Source organism: Falco naumanni, chromosome 9, assembly GCF_017639655.2.
Source record: "Falco naumanni isolate bFalNau1 chromosome 9, bFalNau1.pat, whole genome shotgun sequence".
Lineage (NCBI taxonomy): Eukaryota > Metazoa > Chordata > Aves > Falconiformes > Falconidae > Falco > Falco naumanni.
The window spans coordinates 50,365,602-50,390,095 of NC_054062.1; the positions used below are offsets into that span (position 1 = coordinate 50,365,602).

Here is a 24,494-nt window from a genome sequence, read left to right on the forward strand (position 1 = left end):
TCTTCTCTCTTGTTCACAGAGCTGCCAGTATTAGGTAATTATTTGACCTTTTTGATCTCCAAGTTCCTCTATGCAAAATTTCTGTAGACTGTGTCCCAGGAGGTTTCGTACTGTATGCACAAACACCCAGGTGTACATCTGGGGGCTTCCCTGCCATCGGTCCTGTCCATGTCAGGGTTGCGTTAGGCTGCAGTGGGATGGGTCAGTCTGAAGAAAAGTCCCCTAATAATAGGAGAATGGGACAGAAAAGTCATTTGAAGAGTCAGTCATGCCTTTTTGCTAAGGATCTGTGATTCTGCTTCTCAAAGGTCTACCCTTTTCCCTGTATTTAAGATTGCAGGGAAAAAAGTAGTCGTCTTCCATTGATATCTGCTGTATTATGCATTCTGCTCTTGACTTCCTACTCCAGAATTGTTACTATTCTGCAATAATTTTCTGCAGTAATTATAAAGTGAGGGGTACTTTTAAAGACTTATATATGTCCGTGGGCTTTGAAGTGGTAGATTGTAGTTGGTATTTTTGGTTTGTCCCCACCCCCTGAGTCGTCTTTGTCTAGAAAAGCTTATGGCAAATCCTTGCTCAGTTGAAAGACTCTTCTCTCTGCAGATGAAAGAAGCTGAGAAGCTGGGGTGGCTTGGTCTCGTATGTGTAGTCTAGAAGACCTTTTTTAAGGACTGACAGGTGTCTGTAGGTTATCATGTACTGGAATACATTGCTAAGATGGACTTTGCTTACGTGTTTAAAAGATTATTATTATTTTTTTTTTTACCTGTATGTAGAACCTATTCTGGAATTTGTTTTTATTACTGAAACATTATAGTCTTTTAAAATTTCATTGCAGAAAACTCTTCCCCCCCCCGCTCTGGAACACAGGAAAAAGTTAGTCCAAATAATGCAATATGCAGATCCTGTAAAGTTGCAGGCTTGTTGTAAACAGCCTATATTTTTTACAGGAGTTAAGAGATTGGAAATGAATGTGCGCATTTTACTGTTAAATCTTAAAGTTTCTGTTCTTCCAGGTACCAAAGCAAAAGTGAAGCTACTTTCTAGAGTAATTGATGTAGAAAGTCAAATTAATTTTTTTCTTTTGGGTAGAATTGCAGACAATTTTATTTTCATTTAGGAAACTTCCTCTCGCTCCTTTTAATGTGAGCCTTTACAGGAAAAGCCAGACAGCAAAGCCATATGACTTCATAAATATCTTTCATCTTGCAGGAGAGAAGGAATGCACTTCATAGCAGATACCCCAAAACAAGTATTTGCCACGTTTTAAATTAGTACTTTCCAGATTTTTATTGTCTTAGCTCTGTTTCTTTATGTTGTTTGGTGGAATGGGCGAACGGAACATACGATCAATAACTGTGGCTAATTAAGGTGAATAGCTGTTAAATATAACAGTAAATAAGTCTCAAAACCAGGCTTGTGTGTTTGAACAGCAGTTAATTTCGGTGCTGCTGTGGGAAGGCATTTTGAGTTCCCAATTAATTATTTTCGAATAAGTTATTCTTGATGCTGTGGGAACATTTATTTGTTGGTTGCAGGTATTTTTGAGGATTTTTTTTTTCTAATTAAATGCAACAAATACCTTATCTGGGTAACTGTGTAGTAAATAATGCATCATTCAAGACAAACAAATGCAAATTTTTTAGTATCTTTTGCAGTTTTCATAGAGACACAAGTATTTCATTGGTCCCTTTTCTTAGTTGGGCATTTATGTGGATGCATATTTCCAACCGTTGTATCCCATAATTGTTAAGGGTGAGGCTGGAAACCTGTAACACATCAATAAATCACTTAAAAGCCCTGGCCACTTTAGGAAAATATTTCCGGCTTCAGCCTGTTTCCTTTCACTGGCGTTTTGTCTGAAACCAAATTGGCCATGAATAGAGTGAGGAGGATCTGGAGCTCTGTGCTGTGTGCTCCAGGGAAGTGTCTGGCATCAGGTAGTTGCATTCTCTGCCCTCAGGCTTTGGACCTTTCTTTTTTTTTTTTCTTTCCCCCCATGATCTCCAAAACTGCTGAGGTTACAAAATCAAGAACTACAATTAGGCAGGGCCACAGCATAGGTGGGTTAGGTGTGTCAGGATACCTTCTGGATGTCATTAACAATCACTCATGCTCATAGATCCCTCTACCTCTTGCTTTTTTTTAGTGCAGAGGACTAAATACCACTCACCTAAAGCAGCGGCTATATTGTTTTTTCCCTTGGCCAGTGTCTGACAACAAACTGTTTGTGCATTGAAGAAAAATCATAGTTTTGTGACCTTAATTTCTTTAATTCATGTTTGTGAGGGCGTTGGGTTTTTTGCAGTGCCTGTCTGTATGTGGAGGAGAGCAGCCCTCATCTTGCAGACGGGGAACTAAGAAACTGAAGAGTCCTTATGGTTTGGGTTAGCTAGTTAGAGATGACTTCATGTATTTCAATGAAGTTGCCTTTATACGTGTGTGTTCGTGGCAAGACTCAGCGCCTCCGGTTCAATCAGTGAGAGGTAGCTCACTTTGAAAATTGGGCTCCCCGTGGGCTAAATAACCAGCAACAACTTCATTTAGGTGGTGGCTGCTGGTGAAGAGCCTGGTTGGACTTGCCTGGCTGCATTAAGGACCTCTGTAGTGAGCAAGAGTGCAACCAGTTCTCCTAGGCAGACTTTGGCTCCTTTCTTACCTGCTGTCTCTTGAAGATCTTCCTGCTTGTTGCAGAGCTTCAGAAAGCAGAGATTCAGTGGTGAGGAGCCAGCACAGAAGATGGGATGGGAGAAGTAAATGGCAGAGATAATACGACTGTATGTTCTTCAGTTTGTACAGTGTATTTGATCAGTGTTGTGGTGTTCATCAGTTTAGACTCCAGAACTTCAATATGTTGGTTTATTCATATGGAAGTGAAGGAATTTAGAACTTGAATATGTACATGTCTGTGCACAGATTTCAGCCAGTGGAGTAAGTGCAAGCAGAAATGCTTTGCCGCCTTTGCACCCGAGCTAGACACTGTGCATGGGTGTTTCATCAACAGTTTTTGTTGATATTCCTCTGAAAGCAACGGAAATGTCAGACCTGAGGCCGCTGCAGCATCTGTAGGGAAGTGAACTGTGATGGTCGTAGACACCAGATTAAAGAGGATAGTACTAACTATCCCCAGGTGATCACAGAGGATCGGCTTCTGATGCAATATGAAGATGATGAATCATTTTACCTTTTACTACTCAAGAGCAGATAGAAAAATCCTGTGTGCTTGAGACTTTAATTTATATTTTTAGTCCCAGAGTGTAGATGATGAATTTATTGTCATGTGTTGTCATCTGTGAACTTTCTTCCTGCCCTAGCTGTTATCAGGAGTGGGACCGTAGATTTTGGGGTTTTTGGGTGTGGTGTTCCGCCCCACCCCCCCCCACCCCCCCCCCCACCCCCCGCTTTCTGATACTCCTATCCTCACTGACACTGATCTCTGGAGAGGGATGCTTTGCTGTGTAAACCCCCTGGTTTTCAGGGCTTGGCAGGGTGGTATTGCACCCAGACTGTCTTCCGAAAGCTGCAGGGGCAGCTCTGGTCACCAGGGTTGCTCCCTGGCACGCTGAGCAGGAAGGAGCAAGTGAGCCGTAGCACAGACAAACTGAAATACAAAATAGCCCCAGTGCAAGCATACAAGCAAGCTAGCACTGAAATGCAGGCAGTATGTACAGAAGATCTCATCTGCTTTCTCTTGCGCGGCATCTTCCATAAGGCAAAACGACTATAGTTTGTAGGGTTTTGTTTTTGCTTTGCTTATCCGGTTACACTGAAGCAGGATGGCTGGAGAAACACTAAGAGCTGTAAAGGTGATTGCTTACAGATGTGTCATAAACTGGGGGCACAATAAATTATACAGTTTTCCAGGCAGGGGCACCTGCCTAGGAGCACGGCACAGGCTGAATAATCGTCTGGCACTGGGGCTGCTGTGGGGTGGGTGTTTGCTGCCTTGTGCTGAATTAGGGCTGTGGGGCTCCTTGCTTTTCTATTTTGACGTGTGAGTCATAAATCCCAAAGTGTTCTTGTTTTCTGCTGAGATGGCAAATGACTGATCTACATTTGGAAACTTGCGTTTGTGGAACTTACTTAGGTTTTAAAATCAAACCAAAATAGTACATTTTTGTAAAGTTAATGCTCTTAAGTTGGTTTTGTTTATGTTGGTACATTAGTAGTTAAATTAAATGAATGACAATTAAAGACATCATGTAAAATGCCATCTCTGTCATGTAGACTTCTCCATCAGTTTGATTATCATCACTCTGACTTTTATAGCTTCCAAGAAGACTAGTTTTAGCCAGGATATTAATCCTGTGAAGAATTTAAATTCAGGTGAGGCGTGCGTGTTGGCGGGGGCAAAACATGATCAGAAACCTTGTTAAGGTGCTGTTGAGCTGAGAGGGAAGAGCTGGTGGGTGACATTAATGGACGACTTAATGCTTTTTCCTCTTTTTCCTTAGGTTGGTACAGGGGTTATACACTACGAAAAAAATCCAAGAAGGTAAGTGTTGCCAGAGCAGAGTGCTCATTTTTCTTTTGGACAGAGATATAGTATGGCATTGGGTGTGTTGTTACAACGGAGATCTCGGGCATGTATGACGGTGCTGCATGGGAGCAATCCACCATGTGTCCACTGATCTCTGGTAACTGCTGCTGCGCAGTCTCAGCCCCTGGTAAATGTGAATTCTTCAGGTTAACTGAAACTTATCTTAGCAAGGCCTAAAAGCTGAGTTGCATATCTTTTTTTTTTTTTTTTGCAATTTAAGGGTATACCTGTATGTATGGTCAGTATAGATGGCTTTGTGCACATCAGCTTGTTTTCTGCAGTAACTGGTGTACCACAGCCTTTGCCTCAGTAAAAGGTTCAGAACTTGATGTTCTAGTTGATGTGTTTTAGAGGCTGAGACTTTGCTTCACTGTCTGTTAAATAACGTATTACTCATAAAATGCAATTGCATCTTCAGAAGTGATACAGAGATCTACATTGTGATTTTCAGTTGTTCTCTGTGAGGGGGGAAGTAATCTTGTGCACTGTCATTTTGCCTAGCTGCTAGGCTTTCAGTGTGCATAAAGGGCTGCTGTTTATAGCAGCCTTTCTGAAATAAAATGAAAGGAAACAGCACAAATACTGGTTGTAACGTTGTGTTTTATTTTTTGAGCATTTTACTTTATAGTAGTAATTAACTAGAATTAAATGACTTCTGGGTTTGCTTCTTTTTTCACTTACAGTAAAACACTTCAAATGTAGTGTTTTGCTTACAGAGGTGCATTTTGAGTTGCGTCTGCATGTCTAAAAGTACAGAGTGGAGTTGTGTGGTTCATCCCACACATTTCCTAGCCTGGTCTGTTCTATGTTTTTTCTATTCTATTTTGATATTTTCTTTTTTTGGAAATACACTAAATTTCTTATGAACTGTGTTTCATGAGCGTGCCTTGTACAGTCTAAGAAGCAGTTACGCATTCTTTTTGTCTTAAATTAATTCCATGTGTGGCTGCATTTGTCTGCTACTAAATGTAGTGATTTTTTTTCTTTACTGGGACAAAAAGACACCTCCCCACCCTGTACCCCCCAGTTTGTGTAGCTTTCTAAGAATTTCTTTTTTTTTTTTGCATTCCCAGATGATAAGAAAACTGAACTGCTACCTCAGAGGGTGAGGTGGAAGAACTTACTGTCTCAGCTTGACTTGAATTATTTTTTAATATGAGCTTACACAATTTTGGAAATATTATTGTATTTCTGTACTCTCGATTAATTTAGAATGTTTTTTCAGAAAAAAACAGTACTGGTCTTTTGCAGTACTGCCTGTTGAAGGGGTTTTTGGCTTTTACAGTAGGTTGGCTGTAGAAGACACTACGTTATAGATAATTTGTGTACTATGGGTTGCAATGCAGGATGCCTGAGTTCTGTGTGTGCATGTGCCTGTTAATTTCAGAGCAAGGCAGCCCAGTATACTGCCCATTTTCATGCAGGTTTATTTTAAGAATAAGAAGACGACTGGAAACAGTGTAGAAAACTTTGGGAACAGAAGCAACATCTTCTAGCAGGGTGAGAAAGCTTGGTTAGATGTGAGGTAAAGCAAGCAGCAGGGCTGGGTTACAGGCAAAATGTAGTAGAGGAGCAGATCTACATAAAATCATCTGTCTTTCACACTTTCAAAAGGACATCTGTCTTAATCGGCATTTGCAGATAATCATCCAGGGACCTGAAGAATTCACGTCAAACTGTGCCTTGAACTGGGGAAGGAAGCACCCCTTTGCAGGGTCACTTGTGACAGGGTGTCTCTGCTGTTCCCTTCAAATTGTGAAGATAGGTTTAAGAACACTGATTCTGTATTTGCTAAGGTTACAACACCTTCTTGAAAGGACATGCAATACAAAATTTAAGTGTACATTAAAAAAAATCCAAAACACCATTAGCATAGCTATTCTGGTGCTTCAGAGTATGTGAATGGCTGTGCAGAGCCGGCAATGTGTCTTGGCATACTTTTACATAATAGATACAGTATGTTATATGCAACTGTTTTTTTAAAACTTTTTTTTCCTCTCCTTCCCTCCCAAAGGGCATATTTCCTGCCTCCTATATACATCTTAAGGAAGCAATAGTTGAAGGCAAAGGGTAAGTTCTGACTTGAAAATAATGAAAATTCATTTTCCTATTTGTACCGATCTAATTTTGGTGTATTATCAACTAACTTTACACTTGTTTCCAGTTAGTTAAGGAGCTGATGACCAGAATGTTTGTGTTTATTTTTGAAAATACATTGGTAACTCACCTGAAGTTCAACTGACATCAGCAGTGCTTCTGGCTATTACTGTCCTTAGCTGCGCTGTCATATAGATGAGCAAAAACATAACCTTCTTTGTATTAGTGTAAATATTTCAGAAGAATTAATAACTTAACATTTTTGTTCTGTAACTTTTATTACTCTCTCGACTAATAATTACCTAGATTAACTTCCTCTACTCCTTGCCCCCTGCTTTAATTCTCTTTTCAGTTTTCCCAACTTCTTTTACCTTCCAGCCCTGGAGTCTTATGCTTTCTGCCTGATATATTAAAAGAGGTCTTTGATATGAGATACCTTTCTTTTATGCAGATGAAATTTAAGTAATTTCTTAATTCCTTCTTCAGTAAATCTCGTAGACTGGACTTCTCACTGAAAGCCATTATCCAGGCATCAATTTCTGCCTTACGGAGAAGTTTTGTAGAACTGTTCATTTTGTGATTCTCCTGCTCCCTTCCCTGATGTGTGTGACACCAAATAGTTTGGGCTGGGTTTTGTTATTTAACAGTTGTTAAAGTTCAGATCTTTATATATCAAATCAGCTTTGCTGGACATGCATGTAAAAGTTTCTTATATTGATACAAAATTTTAGTTTAAAAACAAGAAAAAACCCCAACCAAATCCCAGGGAAAAAAGGTGGAGTGAAGTTAATAAATAATTAGCCAGGTATGAAATGGAGTGAAACAGGATTATAATATTTTATTCCTTTGTGCCTGATTTATTTTTATACACTGTTAAATATGTAAATGATAAAACTACTAATCATGAGATTGCTGCATAATGTCATCTTTCTTGCTGATTACAAAACTGCCTTTAAGTACCCTGCTTCTGAAATATTAAAAGATCTAGCCTTTTCTTACTTTCACAACACGTAATTTTAAAACAAGTCATACAGAAATTTCATGACTTGCATGCTTGATATTTCTTTGGAAGACCAATAGTTTGGAAAACAATTATGCATTAGTGTCATGGCATTGCAGGTTGTGCATATCTGGCTTTCATCTTGGTTGCCTCTTGTAAAATCAGTGTCTCAATAACAAATGGTATGGTGAGGCATGTATCAATATCCTTAGCTTCTGAATATAGAAGTAAGGGGAGGGGGGGAAGAGGGAGTGTGAGTTCAGTAGTATAGTCTCAGCCCACCCTGAGTACCCTCTGCTGGTGCACACTGCTTCTCCTGTACCTGAGAATACATTCTTTTTTAACTTATAAATTTATCGTAAGTGATGTTACTGTAAACCCTGTCATTATTGAACTGTCTTTGGAAATGAGCAGTTCGTTCTTAGGAATGATTCTACAAACCTTCCCAAAACGACTGCTTAATTCAAGGTTTTAATTTTTTTTTCTCTGCCTTTTAAGACAACATGAAACAGTTATACCCAACGAGCTCCCTTTGATTCAGGAGGTTACCACAACGCTGCGGGAATGGTCCATAATATGGCGGCAGCTATATGTTGTAAGTATCAACTTCAGAAAACATTTACAATAGTATAAAGTATGAAAATATTGCTGCTGTGAAAGGTACAGTGAGAAGTATAAAGGAACTATTGATGAAATTCCACTTCTGCTGTTGTTTTTAAAGGCTACTTCTAGTGCTGAAAAGCTGTTTAGCATCTTCTATGTTAAGGCCTAAATCTCAGTAATGTTTCTTTTGAGTGTTTTCTCAGTGTATATTTCTTGTGCATAATCAGTTTTTTTAGCGTTACCTTGATCTAGCAATAATCTTGAGCAATTACGACCCATTTTTCATGGGGTGCTATTATACAGAATACATCGGGTATTTAAGATGTATACAGATTTGGAAAAATCTAATACACAGTTGTATTAATTAAATGAAGAAAATGGTTTTCAGGGCGGTTCTTAAGGCTGTTTGGTCTATGTTATGGAAAAACTGCGTATTTGATGTCGAATTTGTGGACATAAACTTAAACTTTTAAAAAATCATCAGTGTAAGCCTTTTACCTCTCATTATTCTTGCACTTGAAGTTGACTGGTCCCAATTTATCTTGACCTTTTATATACATGGTTATTTTCATATGCTTAAGCTCCAAGCACATAAGAATATATTCTTAGAAATTTATAGTAATAAGCATTTGCATTTATAGTCTCTCAGATGGGATAATAGAAAGATACAGTAGCCATGAAACTACACAGATGAAAGTGCTCATAAGTAAAGTCTAAGTAGAGTTCAAATTCACACTTAAATGTGCAGGTCAGATGTAAAGCGACAGCATGCCATAGGGCGTAAGGCACCTAGCTCAGACTTTTTATGCTCTCGTTGTGTAAGGTCACCGTAACAAGATAAGGGGGGAACATGAAAATCTTACATAAATGTAAGTAGGGTTTAATGAAGACTCTCTGCTTCTTATAAATATATTTGAAATCTTCTATCACAAAAGTACAAGCTGCATAATGAAGATACTAACTGGTTCTGAAGATGTTTGTGTTGAGTAACATGGTTTTAATTGCACCCATGAAAACAAAGATTAAAAATATAGTATGCTGGAAGTGATGTAATGTTGCAATAGATGAGGTGAAGGATATATGAAGAGAAACAGATTATATATTAAAGAGAGAGCTTTAATGTGATGTGATACTAGAGAGGTCACGTGTTGAGGAGCAAGGAAATAGGCAGGCAGAAGCAAACTAGGAGAAGCAGAATCTGTTGAGGATACTGAGAACAGCTTTGCCCATGGTTCCACTGCTGTGTGCTGCTGAGGACAGTGAGGAATACATTTTGACCCTGCTGTCTTTTTTGGGGGATTATCCTGAGTATGAAACCTGGTATTTCTTAATGTCAGAGAAATACCACTTGAAGAATCGCACAAGACTCGGTTGTGGTGCACATGAAATAAGAAGGGAAGAATAGCAGAGAGACGTTTTAAAAAGTTTTCTTACCAATACTTGTGTGTGCTTTTGTAGCAGTAATTTTTAGGAAGTTATAGAATTCTTTTGGTGTGGGGATCAGTTGATGAAACAGTTAATGTTTAACATCTCATTTGCCATGCATTTACTTCCATAAAGACATACAAACAGCTAAAGAATACTGCAGTGCTTTGCTAGTAACTTTGAATTCGAGAGCAGGCAAAGTGTGATGATGCCAGTAGTGGCCTTAGTTGGTAGCAGAAAATGTTTCAGTCCCTGTTACAGCTTTACTTTGAGCAGGTAGATTACTTAATGAACTTGTTTTGTATCTCAAGGATATTTGTTAGATTAATTCTATGTAGTCCACTGCCAAAAAGAGCGTTGGTGCACTGGGATCGCCTTTTCAAGGGAAATTTGGTTTAATGGAGGCAGCCAGTTTCAAACTGGTCAGTCTGCAGACTAGAGAGGTTTTCCATGTTGTTCACATCTTGCATATCAGAAGTCATTAAATGGCCACATTTATGCCTTTATTCAGATTGTAATTCGTGTTTGAATATTGAATAGGTATTCAGTTTTGATTTGCAGGTAGCAGAGAATGTGGCATATTCTTCATCTCACCAGTTTGATTGCCTGCAGCATCGAAAATCATGAACCTCTTTCCCATTTGGATTTGTCTGTATTTCGCTTCCGGCTACATGTGCCTATTGTGCCTTTCTCTGCTACATTAAAAAGCTTTTAATAATGGGTATTTTCTCTCTGTGAAGGTTTTCACACTATAATCAAGTCAGTTTTTGATAATCTGAACAGACTGAAGTCTTTAAGTTTCACAGTTAGATACTTTTTCCCCCTGAGTCTTTGAGTCATTATATTCTTTTCCTGCACCTTCTGCAGTTTTTTTGTTGTCTTTTATACATAGCGCAGAATTTTATTTTAATTATCTAATTATTCCGGTTGTTCTCAGTCAAATAAGGCCTAGGTGTAGTCTGCATGAAAGGTAGCTACATGTAGCCTGAATAATTCATTGATGTAGGGTGTTTAGAAAGATGTATTCTTTTAAAGAGTGTATTAAACTCATGGCTTAGATTTTAAGGGTTATGAAGACAGTAGGAGAGACTGCTTCTGGGTAACATCAAAGCATTCAGGGCCTCTGTGTTGTCTTTGTCTTGACGTTATCTTTCACAATAAAAATAGAAAGGCCGTTGTTCTGCAGCTTCAGTTTTGCATAGCATTGTTTGTGCTAAAATTGTTGTCTGTATGCACTGTCCACAGTTTAAATCAACATGTCAGATTCTGTTTTGTGGTTAAAGATTTGATCTTTTGTCTCTGAATGCATGGGTGTATGGGCATGCATATAGAAAACCCTCTGGAAATGAGGTTTCTTCTACTGAAAACCTGGAACTTCATCTTCCTGTTTCCTAGCTTAGCTGAATGTTGCCAAGGAAAGTTTGTGTATGCTGCTGGCACTGTTTAATATCCATAGTTCCAGCCTTTATAAACAATTAAGCTATTTAACTTCGTATAAGGTTTAGTGCTTTTCTGTTTGTTCACTTTCCTTCAGATGTTACCTGTGGACTCATAAGACACTGATGCGCTTGGCTTTGCACTCTAAGGAATTTTAAAGTGTTACTCTGAAGGTTTAACTGGGGGGGGGCGGATTCTGTAATATGTTGCAGATGGAGTGTTGCAGCGCTTGAGCCTCTTGGTGTTAAAATCCACCATTTTTAGTCCTGCTCTACTCAGTATAGAGGGTCATTGAATAAAGTTACTCTGTAAACCCATCAAAGGATCTCTTTCCTTTGAATGCCTGTTCTGAATACAGTATGATCCAGGTTTTAAGGTAACATAAACACAGGCATTTACATTTGTAAGACTGTCTTCAGTGTTCTGTGCCATAGAAAGTTAGGCTCCTAATTTAGAGTTGTTTGTAGACAGTTACTTTTTTGAATTTGTATTTTATAATTGCATTTTATTTAAAAGATGCTCAGTAGACTTCAAAACTAACTTCTACCTGTCATTTTCATCCAAACAGCAAGATAACAGAGAAATGTTTCGCAGTGTACGACACATGATATATGATCTTATTGAGTGGAGATCTCAAATACTGTCTGGGACCCTACCCCAAGATGAGCTCAAAGAACTGAAAAAGAAGGTGACTGCCAAAATTGATTATGGCAACAGGTTTGTGAACAATATTTTCCCAGTGTTTATGCTTAAAACCAAATCAGCTTGTATAATACACAGCAGCTGTCAACAACTTCTTGCAGGATTCTTTAGTTCCTGTATTTATGGAGATGTGATAGTAGCATATTAACAGTCCTGTTATAGCAAGATAAAGAATGAAGTTGATACAGCATCTTTAAAGTGTAGTACAAATTATAATATATAAAGTGGATTAAATAGATAACTCTCTCACATGATATTATCAATTTGATACTAGTATGAAGTTGTAATTTTTAAGGTCAATAGAAAAGTGCAGGTATTGTCTCCATTCAAAATACAATTTAAACTCTACTTGCTTTTCCAGCATAAACAGTTCTTGCCTTCTCAACGCCACCAGCTGCGTTTGCCCTGGAGCCACTTATCTGTAATGTGATGTTGAAGTATTTGGCTCCAAAACATCGTTTAGCTCATTGTTCCTCTACTTTATATAGTATCCAGCTTGTACCAGAAGATTAACAGAGAGATTTAATAAAAGAAAGTATCTACTTAACAGAAGAGAATGGAAATTGTGAAGGAAATATTTACTTACCCCCACCTCAAAAGACAGCAGTATAGGTTGCATACATTAGATATGTTAGTAATTCAGATGTATGAACTCTCCAAACAGTGGTCTGTGTTTAAGGTAATTTTTTTTTTTAAATACGTGATTTAGGTTACAAGTTGTCTATACAGTTATGACTTCCCATTTTGATTGAAAATGAGAAATCATATCTTATTCTTAAATCAGAAAATTATTTGAAGCAGTGTTTTGAATACTGAGAGGCAGCGGTGTAGTACTGTGCACCTGGGGGCTGAAAAAGTTTTCAGCCAACCAGTCTTTAAATGCCTTGTGATGTAAATAACTCATTGAATTTCAGCTATTTGTATTTATTCTTTAAGAACTGCCAGATTTGCAGTATTTTTGTTCATGCACTTTACCAGCAAAAGCTGTGATTTAAAAAAAAAATAATAAAAAATCATCAGTCACTGCATTCAGTCAGTAATTATCGTTTATAATCCAAGATATGGACTGTTGTACCTCAATAGACAATTAACCAGATGTTGTTGATATTATTTGTTTGGCTACTGTATTTTACCATCTGTCTAAGGAGTTGGTTAAAGTTACTCTGAATAACCTCCAGATGCTCAGTGTTCAAATACAATGGAACATCTTGTGCTGTGCTTTATATTCATAATGTTCTGATGGACTAATTAAGTGATCAGAACATTCTCTGTGGAGTACAGGAGGGAAGTGAATTTGAACTTCTGGGTAAAAACTCACAACTGAAAGATACCATATGTTTCTGATGTAGTCATACATTCAGTTTTGTCTAAAATAAGCATGAATGATGATTTCAATACCCAGACAGAATGAATTCATTATTCGTTTTATAAATGTTTTCTGATCTAATCATATCGTAACTGCTCCTGTTTTGTGAAATACTGATTTGTAAATAAGATTTTTTTTTTCTATAAATAAAGAGAACAGTTTCACTGCATGTTGTCAAAATAGCTGAGGAAGTGAAAATGGTCTTATGAATTTGTATTTTTAATGTATTTTTTGAAATTGGGTCAGGTAGTTTTGTTGTGAAAACACATTTTTTGTTCAGTTGCAAAAATCTGTAACTGGGGCACTTAAGAAAAAATCTCAAATTTGTTCCAAGCATCATTTGCAAGGTAAAGGATAAAACAAAGAAATTAAATCAAAGGAGTGTTTGCTTCTATTTATTTGACAGTCTGTGCACCCATTCTTGTCCTGTTGATGTGTAGTAGGCTGGGTGATTAGTCTTTCTCTGAATTTCTGGGATACCTTTTCCTCTGGTCCAGGCGGCTGTCTCCTGTGGAAGGACTCCGCTTTTGTCCATTGCAGACTGACAGTTACGATACAGGCGGTCAGTGGGTGTATCTCCTGCTGTGGCTGCCGTCCAGGAATGGTAGTAGGGAGGAGCAAGACAGTTTTGGCTGCTTTTCTGTTTGGTTTCAATGATGAAACCTTTTTCTCACTAGAAAATTCATGTGGGAGTTTGGTGTTCCAGAGGTGCTTAGCAGGGTTTTGCGATGACTGGGTCCACTGACGGAGCTGAGCTTAGGAGGTGTTTCTTAATGAGCTGCTCCCTGCGCTCTGCAGCCTGTTTGAGTGATGATCATCCATCTTTGAATTAATGCAGTGCAATTAATTGGAGGGGTTTGTGCATTGACCCTGCCCAAGGCTTTGTGTAACAACTCCAGGCTTCCCTCTTGTTACAGAGGGATGAGGAGTTATCCTCTAAGTACACAAAACATGTCTTCATCTGCCACAGATCCCATTTTCTTTCCAAGTGATTGAGGCCTTTGTCCAAAGGGGACTTACTCTCAGATAAACCACGAATCTCACTGTGGCTTATCAGACACTCCAAGTTTGGTTTAAGCTCATTGATCAAATATATTTCAAAACCAAAGTTACAGCAGCTCCATCATGAGATGTGTCTACAGATTTAGAAGAAGAAAACGGGGACCATGTGAATTGGAACAGAGGTGAGGAGGTCTTATGGAAGATAGGTAGACAAATGTGGATCAACCTAGACCTGGTTATTTTTATCCTTTGTTCTGCTGCCAGCACTGTACTAACATGGAAAAATGTGAAAGGTCTGTCTTAAGACTGGATTTGATTATGGCATAATAAACCTTCCTCGCTGCAGAAGGTAACGGTGGACGTTAACACCCTGCTGACAGAAATCTGGCTTCTGCTTTAAACAAGGAGAAGCAACTTCTGCCTTCTTGTATCTCATAGGTTTTTGCTAAAACATGAATATGCCTGCTGAGTGGGAGACGATGAACTGACCAACTCGTGTGTGCTGTGGCTGTGTGGTTGGCTGTTCATTCTGTCAGGTGAATCAGAGGAGGAGACAAAAAGTTTCTTGCAAATTTAGTTGTTTAAGAAATTACTTCCCCAGCCGTTCTGCTATTGCATTTACATTGGTTCTTCCTGTGCTGTGGGAAAAAGTGACTTCCAGCCAGCGATGGTTATCTCCGGGGTTGTTGACATGTTAAATTGTTGTATGATGTGTCAAATTTTTTTTTTCTACCATATGCCAGGTGTGTATGAAGTTGATGTTGAACACTTGGCAGGTGTTTTTTTAAGCATTGATTTGAGCACTGTTAATTCACAGCGTATTTTGTGTGTTTGTTTAGAATTCTTGATTTAGATCTGGTTGTTAGAGATGAAGATGGCAATATTTTGGACCCAGAGCAGACCAGCACGATTAGCCTTTTCAGAGCACATGAAATAGCTTCCAAGCAAGTTGAAGAGAGGCTACAGGAGGAGAAAGTAAGATATACTATGCACTGTAGCATTTCCCTTCGAAACATAAAACTATAAACTAACTAGGTCACTGTTATTTTTAGCATTGTAATGAAGTGTTTGATACGTTTATGAGTTATTATCAGACTTAAACATTTTGTAAGGACTTGTTTGTCTATACGCTGCTTAATTGTCTTTTTCATCATTTAAAGGGCTTAGTAAAATTTCTGGTTAGGACCTTTATTAATAAGCTGGCTACATTTGTAGGTTAATATCAGAGACACTTATCTAGCAGGTTTGTATGTTAAGTTGTCATGAGAGAATTTTTGAGAATTAAGTAGAATGTCCTCAATTATGTTTGTATTTCTGCATGCCAATACTGAAAATTTGTTTGCTGAAATAGAAGGGGCAAATTTAAAGACATTCTCAGACTTGAATAGTCAGTTTCTTTGCAATTCAAATTATTATTTTTAAAAGGAAGAACATTTATGTTGTAAGAAGTCCTGCCCATGTCAGCAGCAGTTAGTGGAGCATGGTATTCCTGAGGAGTCTCTCATGAGTGCGTTAGTGCAACTTAATGAGTTACTGCGTCCTGTTGAGTTGTAATGGGCCATGCACATGCTTGCAGCCCTTGCCAAAGTTGGTGTAAAAATACACCAGTTTAAATGAGCTTGAAACTATTGCATTTTTACATTCAAAATTGTTTCTTTGTCCCTGCCTCAGCCAGTTTCCTTTTTTTTCTGATGTGCATTCCTCCCTTCTGCCTAGATAAAGTAGTGTGTGAGAAGTTTGTGGGAGCTAAATTCCAAGGGGTGGGTAACCTGTAGAAATGGCACTGTTTTCTTTCCTGTCTTTCTTGGCACTCTGTACCTGTCCTAAAAACATCAGAAAAAGCAACTTCCTTTTTTTTCTTTTTTTTTTGTCAGGTATATTTGAGGCTTTGTTTTTTTCCCTCTATTTGTTCAGCTTTCATTAGCAGAGTAAAGACACCCCCCTGTTTGTTTGTTTGTTTTCTTTATCCTTGTATGTGGTACTTCAAGACAGATCCAGAAAATGCAGTCTATTTCAAATCCTAATATAAACAAAGAACACAGGAGTAGACATTCAATGAAAAAACTTCAGACTGAAAGGTTTTAGGAAAGTTTTGTAGCAGTTGGATGTTTGCTAGGCTAAGTTAAACTTGAGTTTCTTCTGGTTTTGAATTACAGTCTCAGAAACAGAATATAGATATCAACAGACAAGCCAAGTTTGCTGCCACTCCTTCATTTGCTTTATTTGTAAATTTAAAAAATGTAGTCTGTAAAATAGGAGAAGATGCTGAAGTCCTGATGTCTCTGTATGATCCACTGGAATCAAAATTTATCAGGTAAGTGCTCTCCTGAGTGCACTCCCTAATCTGTGCTTGTTCAGTTATAGTAGTGTGGTAGTTTTGCAGGATGAAAGTCAAATTTCTGTGAAAGGTGCAGGACAGGGTCACCTGGGAAGCAGCAGTGCAGCAGCACTTCATCGTCACGTTCAGCACAGCATCAGGCAAGTCCCTTCCCCTTGGGTACGTGTCCGGGTTGCGCTGTGCCCATGGCTTCCCTCAGCGCCGAGCTTACACGAGACGTGAACACACCTGCAAGGCTGTGTGCCCTTGCTTAGCAGCACGAATCTGAGATACTGATTTCTAAAATACCCTGCCACTTTAAAGAAATCCTTACACTTCGTTGCTGAGGAGTTGCTTTCTTTTTATAAATGATATACCCAAAGGGAAATAAATGCCAGCTATCCACTAAGTAAATATTCATTTGTTTAGGGTAAGTAGATCAGGTTTAATATAGTCTTCTGTAAATTCTGAAGCTGATTTTGTCTGCTTATGTTAAAGGAAGCCATTTAAACAGAAAGTCTTCAAAATGTTGTTCTTTCAGTGAAAACTACTTGGTGCGGTGGTCAAGCTGTGGACTCCCTAAAGACATAGACAGGTTGCATAACCTTCGCGCAGTATTCACCGTAAGTGTGCACACGGTTCAGCTGGCAGACTTTAAAGCACTTGTTTTGTAGCTTCTGAATAACTGAGGAGTGTAATGGTCTGTATGTAAACAGCGTGGGGTTACCTCTGCGGGTGGGGATCCTGGGGGAGGCTTACATGAGACATTTCTCATAAGTACTACTGAGTATTCTCGACACCTGGCTAAAATCAAAGTTGCTCTTTGAAATTTTAACTTCCTAGAAATGATTTTGCCGCCTAAGCAATTAATTTACACAGAAGTCAAGATGCTTAAGTACTGTTACAAAAACTCCCTTTCTCAGAGAACAGTTTGCCCCGGTGCTAGACACTAACGTGGCAAAGGCAAATTTTGAGCAGCAAGCCTTCTGCCTACTAAAATGGGACTTGAAATTCAATTATTATAAAGTAATCTGAAGAAATTTTTATTTCTAGGACCTGGGAAGCAAAGACCTGAAAAGGGAGAAGATCAGTTTTGTCTGTCAGATTGTGCGAGTGGGCAGAATGGAGCTGAGGGACAACAACACGAGAAAACTAACTTCTGGGCTGCGGCGACCTTTTGGAGTGGCAGGTAAGTCTGTGTGCCATATCTGCCTATATCACATTATATTCTTGTGCAGAAGCTTGGATGTGTGAAACTCCTGTGGGATTGTATAAACTCAAAATTGTTCTAAATTTAATCAGACTGATTGCTGAATTTTAGAATTTACTGTATCTTCCAGGACTTGTGTTAGCTAGAGATGCCAAAGGTTATTTGCAACATGGTATTATTTTATAGGAAAATTCTGAAATTATGCAGTTGATAACTCCATCCCTCTTCTGAGTCACCATTGCTTCCAATCCCCTAGGGTACTCCCTCAGCAGCCGTCTTCCCATGTTGATCACTTAATTCAGTACACTTTGTTTTTGTTTTCAGTAATGGATGTTACTGACATAATTAATGGAAAAGTTGACGATGAGGACAAACAGCACTTCATACCATTTCAACCGTAAGTAGGGAATAGTTTAAAGTATAAGCAGAAGTAAAAGAATTAAGATTTTAACTTTCATTTAAAAAGAACACCAAGCAACATTTAAAACTTTAGATTGGAAGAAGTAGATATTCTGAAATTAATTTATTTCATTATTTATTTTTTATTTTAAGTTGTACTTACTAATATTGCTTCTTGATACTTTCCCATTAGTTATAATAGTGGTAGCCCCAGAAATTTTTCTGCTTGTTAAATCTTGAGTTTAAAGCATGCATTCCCAGTTTTGCAGTCTTGTGGGGTTTTTTTGTTGTTTTTTTTTTTTTTTTTGAAGATGTCAGGGTGAAAATGTGTAAGCGGTGAAATGCTTAGAATAAGTACATTACTGGCTTAGCTCTGCCTGAGGTTGACAAAGACCAGCAGCATTACCAAAATCCACTGAAGGGGACTTCTGTGAAATTAGGCAACAATAACATTTATCTTTTCCTTGGTAGCAGATATAATTTCATAGTAGGGGCCACATTAATTGGAATAAAAACAAAAGTTGAGAATTTGAAGGATGGCTTGATATACCTCCTGCAATATCTCCTTAGTATTCAACATTATCATGCAAGACATATAGCAGAAACCTTGGGGAGTTTGGTTGGCTGGTAAGGGAGGGGATGTGTCTGCTCACACACCTGTTGTAGTTGGTTCACAGAATCAAGGAGATCGGTTTGCTGTGCGGATCTGGTCTTGCTTCTAGTAGTCATCTAAAAATGCAAACCCTTCCACAGTGACTCTAAGGTTGCTGCCATGGAGTTTGACAGACACTATTTTATGATAATAGCAAACAGCATTATTATTATTATTATTTTATTGAATAATGAAATTAAAATAATAGCTAATAGCAAATACAGATTTGTTGCCCTTTTAAAGTAGGGACATGTATGAATTTAACATAACATCAAAGATCAGTTTTGACTTCCAGCCACAAAATCATATTGAGGAATATGGGTTTAATAGTCTGAATTTTTGTGAATATATAGAAAGTGTAGGAAAAAAACCTTTTAGAAGTAAAATGTTATTAACAAAAGAGAATGTGTAGCAAATACTCTGTTCCATCCATAGTTCATAATTTTTTTTATTTTGTTTTTTTTATTATTCCGTGAAATAGGGAAATGTAGTGGGGATAAGTCAAATGAATGTGCATAATATATGAATGCTTAGTTCTTCCATTGTGTGAAATGTTAGACTGCTGTCTGCTCGAAAAGGCAAAGCAAAGTTATGTTAGCTAAATTCCTTGATTAATATACTAATAGATGTTCAGATATCTCAAGTTAACTTTATTTTGTAAAATAAGCTTAATTCAGGAAGCCCTTGTGGTTGAAGATGTAGGGTTGTTGAGAGGATTGCAAATTCTAGGTGCTATAGGAGCCAAGCAGGTATATGCCTCAGGTCTGTAATTGTTTTGTTTGTGTGCAGCGGTGTCACTGGAGTGGTGTAGAGGGTGTTAAGGTAAAAACCAGAAGTACAGTTCCATTTTTCAAGGAAAACGGGTTTTTAGGGAAGAGTGCGTTCACAATATGTTTATTGTGTGGTAAACAATAGCAAGCTTATTTTTTAGTGAGTGTGGAAGTATGCAATGAAAATGAATCTTTGTATATCAAAGTGAATGCTAACGGAACATCTAGTTTTCTGCTCCATTAACACTGATTTTTTTTTTCTATATATCTAAACTAGCTTTTTGAAAAGATGTACGATGTGTTTCCCCCCCACCCCCACCCCGTACTAAATTAAAACATTCTTCTGAAAGAGTATATTCAAAAGAATATGAATAATGTGAAAACATGCAATGAATACTGGTGTCATTGTTTCCAGCATAGACTTAGGCTGTATATATGAGCCACAGTCGTCTTCTCATTCCATGCTTCACTTCTGTTGTACCACATGCAATTCTGTTTTCATATCTTTGTTTGTTTGTATTCATTCAATAGCCACCAACACAATGGTTGTCGAAAGCCCTTGGCAAGATTACTTAAATGACACTTAATGCTGCTGTTTATTTATAGTTTCCATCTTTTCATTTATTCATCAAGTTTAACAGAACGTTTGGATTATCTGCTGTTCTTCTCCTATGCCATTTCTGTGAGATTTATGGTAGCTTTTCCTTTGGACGGTATGCACTGCTGCTTAACCTATAGAATGACAGAAGTGACCCCGGAGGTGTTGCAGGGCCAGTCTGCTATATATATTAAAGAGAAGACTGCCTGTATAGGTTTTCACTGCTTAACGGGATTCTCAGAGGGAGACATCCCATCCTTCCTATCCTCACAGAGCGGTCCTGGGGCCTGTGCATGCATGTCCCTGAAAGGAGAAGTAACAATGCAGGTGTGCTGTACTTCTCTCTGGTAGATCAGCATTCTTCTGATTAATGATCTTCCTCTGTCTTTCTTGTTACCTTTTCTGTCCTTTGTCTTGCGTTGACTAATAAATACTCTTTGTCACAACTATGATATGATCTTTTGTGTTCCCTTGTTACTGTGACTTCTGGTTTTCTGTGACCCTTTGTTTCCTGGTGTTGGTCGTCATGTGCATCCTCCAGGCTAGCGTTGGATGACGCCATTCGACACAAGCAGCTGAACATATCATCCCGTTTTTCACCCAGGGTGGCAGGGGAGAATGATTTCCTTCAGACTGTTATAAACAAAGTGATTGCTGCTAAAGAAGTTAACCACAAGGGTCAGGGTACGTACTGTTCTTTATATACACCGGTGTACCTAAAACTGCTTATTGCTTGATTTGCAACACGTGATGACTTTAATTTTAGATTCAAGGGTGCATAACATTACCTTCATTTGTTCGCTGCCGTTTGATAACAGAAAACGTGTTTGCACTGTTGGTTTCCCTTCTTCCCCACCCTGCAGGGCTCATTCTGCTACCCCGCTGTGCCCCGCACCTTCCCCCCCTGCCCCACGTTAACTCTACGGGTTGTCTGTCCTTTCCCTGCATTGTCCATCACTTGGACATCTTTATATTTCTGTATGGGAAATGACTCAGGGATCCAGCTCTTGTGCCCTTGAGCTGTGGACTTTGGCCTCCTAAAGTTGAAGAAAGGGATATTCTCTTCCTTCCCTTCCTTTGCCTTATTTTCCTGCTTTGCAGCTGCACTCGCAGCATTTGGTTCCATCTCCAGAAGACCAGGGCGTTGCGCCCACCAGCACTGTGCCCGCCTGAGCTCGGAGGTGGTGAGAGCGAGGCCCCAGCAAGGCAGCGCCGCTGGCACCTTGTCCTACGGGCTGCTTGTGGCACTGCTCATCGTTCAGTGTATGCTGCTGATGTCAGACTGAGTTACCTCCTGAAGTCTGGGTGGTTGGGGTTTTTTTTGTTTGTTTGTTTGGGTTTCTTTGGTTTGTGTTTGTATAAAACACAATGTGATCACAATACGTCAGCCAGTTAAAAAGCGAATTGTGTGATGGCTCAGTTGTTGTGGTACTGGCTTCAATATTTTCTTGGGAGTCTTACGCAGGCCAGTGCGGAGTTTCCGCCAAACACCATGTAGGTGATATCTGTATCACGTGTAGGGGTGTCTATCTGAACAGTAGAGCCAAGGAATATTACATACTTTTTTGTGTGTTTTTTACTAATTGATAGCAAATAAAAATCTAAATAAAAACTTTTTTTTTAAATGACCCATTAGCTAAAGAGGAGAACTTAGATCTGCTTTCCCCCCGGGGCCAACGTGTATCGGAAAGGAGGAAACATTTCAGCTTCTTTGATTCATTTCAGATTCTTTCCCTAAGAAAGGCCCCAAACAAACAGAAAAGGATTAAGAGTTGTTGCTCAGCCAGTCAGTGTAGGTACAGTTACTGCTTAATGAAATAGCAGCTGTTAGAACCATCTCTGGCAACAAGTCAGCTTATAGCCTTTTATAAGAGATTTTAATAAAAAAGAAACTGGCTGCCGAATACATACAAAATGAATGTATAGTTAATTGTGTATGTAACAAGATAACCCACAATTTGTTTTATAAATGAATATTTTTGGGTTTCTTTTTCATAGATTTTAATTTTAGGATTTTCTTCTACAGATTGCTGCTGTAATTATTTTGTGCTTAAACTTGATTGCCACTCACTTTACCAAGCGTAGGACTACTTTGGTTGGGTTATTTTGTTGGTTTTTGTTGGTTTTTTTTCCCCCACTTTGGTATCTTTCTTTTTCCTGTAACAAGTGTGCCTGATGTTAGTTGGCAAGCAGAGGCATTTTAGTGGTTTCTTGTGCTACTGAAGAGAAAAATGTCAACTATGTAAAGCTGATGCTGTAGATTTCTTTGTGTTCAGTGCAGCAGAAACAACATATGGGGGTGGTGGTGATGAATCAATTCAGGGTATGTATCTGCTGTTGGTGCTGCCTTTGTTGGCATCTTGATATTGGTTGGTTGTAATACTTAAGTTCTTCCATTCAAATCCATGTTGCCACTTCTCTTTCTTCCCGTGGAAGATAAACGTTTCATTAGAAGGAACTTGTGGGAGTTCAAAGGATAGATACAAGCTTGTGGCAGTTCTGCTAATGGCTTAATAACTGTATTTCCACGAGAGCCTTTGTGGAAGACTTCAGTGGTAAGAGAAGTCTGGTTCTGCAAGCAGGAGGGATTCTTCTAGGGTTGCTCTGGCTCCGTGCCAAGGGCACAGTAGGCTTGCTTGCGTTTCCACAGTCCAGACTTCGGTAGGTCCAGCTGATAGCCGAGCAGTTCTTTCTTCCTGTCTGTTGTATGCTTTTGCTAACCTGTTTTTCTTCTGAAGGAAGACCTGTTGTATTGAAATGTTTAGGCTGTGAATAAGATTTTTGGCTTTAGTAAGCCTGTGTAAGGGAAGCTACATGCCTCTGGTGTTAAACATATGCCTAACTCCTCCCTAGCAAGAGGCCTTCTAGATGGTATTGGTGCAAAGTGCACAATACAAAGGCCTGAATAGTTATTTTTCACAGATTTCCAGTTTCCCAGGTTCTTTATCAGCCAGTAAGCTTCCAGGTGAAGCTTTTATACAGTTTTTCATGAGGTCTGATATAATCAGGCATACATGTGTTGTACTGATGCTTCTGCTTGAAGTGGTGGGGTTTTTCTGATTGTTTTAAAATAATTTCCAAAGCCTTAGTTTTTGTAAATGAAGAGCAGTTACCTTCATGTATGTTCTTACATTTTAGAATGCGTAAAAATAATTCTTTTGTAACTAGGAAAAAAATCCCACCAGTTTAATAATTGTGGTTTTTACACAACAGGTTTGTGGGTGACTTTGAAACTTCTTCCAGGAGATATTCATCAGATTAGGAAAGAGTTTCCACACTTAGTTGATAGGTCAACAGCCGTGGCTCGGAAAATGGGGTTTCCTGAGATTATTATGCCTGGTAAGTCATTGCATGCATTAATGCTGCTTTGTTACATTTTAGCCTTCTTTAAATATCTCTATGTATGGAAGCTTTGCGGAGGGGAGGGGAGGTGAATTTGAGGTATGGTTTACAACAGAAATAATGGATCGTCAAAGGATTTTGTCTAATTTAAAATAAACATAAAATACTTCGCTAATACCTCCCATGTGTGGCATCAATAAATAAAACTACATCCCCGACCCCCCCAAGACATGGTGTCACAGTGACAGTGGAAATTTTCCTCTTTTTCCAGTAAAGAAAAATGTATATGAAGTGTACGCTTCATATTATCTCCCTAGCAAGAGCATATCTATGACCTATATCTTCTGTGATGAATCGAAAGCAGAAAGATCTTTTCAGAGGAACAGGCTTGGTTTAGAGATGTGCAAGTCTTTTGGGGTTTGTACTCAATTTGGATAATGTATTTCCAAGAAAGCCTTATTGCTTTTTTAATACATATATTCTATGGATGTTCAATTCTGGTGTTGACAAAAAAAGCCCCAAACCATGGTACTTCTCAAAAAACTGCTATAAGAAACAGACTAGACCTCCACACTGTCCTTTCCAGCTTGATGAGCTCTGGAGTATCCATTAGATATTTTCAAAACCTGTCCCAGTTCCGGCTCTCCCTGTGGTTGCTGAGTGTGCGTTTGTCAGATGTTTTCCTATATATATCCCGTGTGGTTTAAGTGCCTCAGCGCCTCTGCTTGTTACAGTCCTGTGTTGGCACGTAAAACATCTGCTTCATGAAATTATTGGAAATCCCCTGTTTCCCCAATTAGTTTTTAAAATTTCAGTTAAATTGGGATATATTTGAAAAGCATTTTAAGACATAAAGCTAAATAAAGCCCTCCCCTTCAACCCCCCAAGCCAGCAAAAACATCAAACCACTTCCCGATGTAACAAGTTAAAGAGACCTCTCTGGGCTGTTAAGTATTTTTAAATTGCAAAAGATCCGTGTATGGGATAAAGGAATGACTGTGGTGAAACTCATCCTTTGAAATTAATAATGA

At 38.6% G+C, this 24,494-nt stretch overlaps 1 protein-coding gene across 2 annotated transcripts in view; it reads left to right on the forward strand.

Annotated features, from left to right (window-relative positions):
- The window catches only part of DOCK1 (dedicator of cytokinesis 1), a 319,815-nt gene that overhangs the window by 25,274 nt on the left and 270,047 nt on the right, over positions 1-24,494 (forward strand). Inside the window, exons 3-13 of one of the 2 annotated variants that reach the window (XM_040605768.1) lie at positions 4,458-4,498; positions 6,558-6,613; positions 8,139-8,235; positions 11,674-11,822; positions 15,015-15,150; positions 16,332-16,489; positions 17,034-17,115; positions 17,546-17,681; positions 18,027-18,099; positions 20,663-20,805; positions 23,335-23,460. In XM_040605768.1, the coding sequence (XP_040461702.1) occupies positions 4,458-4,498; positions 6,558-6,613; positions 8,139-8,235; positions 11,674-11,822; positions 15,015-15,150; positions 16,332-16,489; positions 17,034-17,115; positions 17,546-17,681; positions 18,027-18,099; positions 20,663-20,805; positions 23,335-23,460 (1,197 nt within the window). The remainder of the gene's footprint in view (positions 1-4,457; positions 4,499-6,557; positions 6,614-8,138; positions 8,236-11,673; positions 11,823-15,014; positions 15,151-16,331; positions 16,490-17,033; positions 17,116-17,545; positions 17,682-18,026; positions 18,100-20,662; positions 20,806-23,334; positions 23,461-24,494) is intronic. The other variant, XM_040605769.1, reaches the window with a different exon arrangement.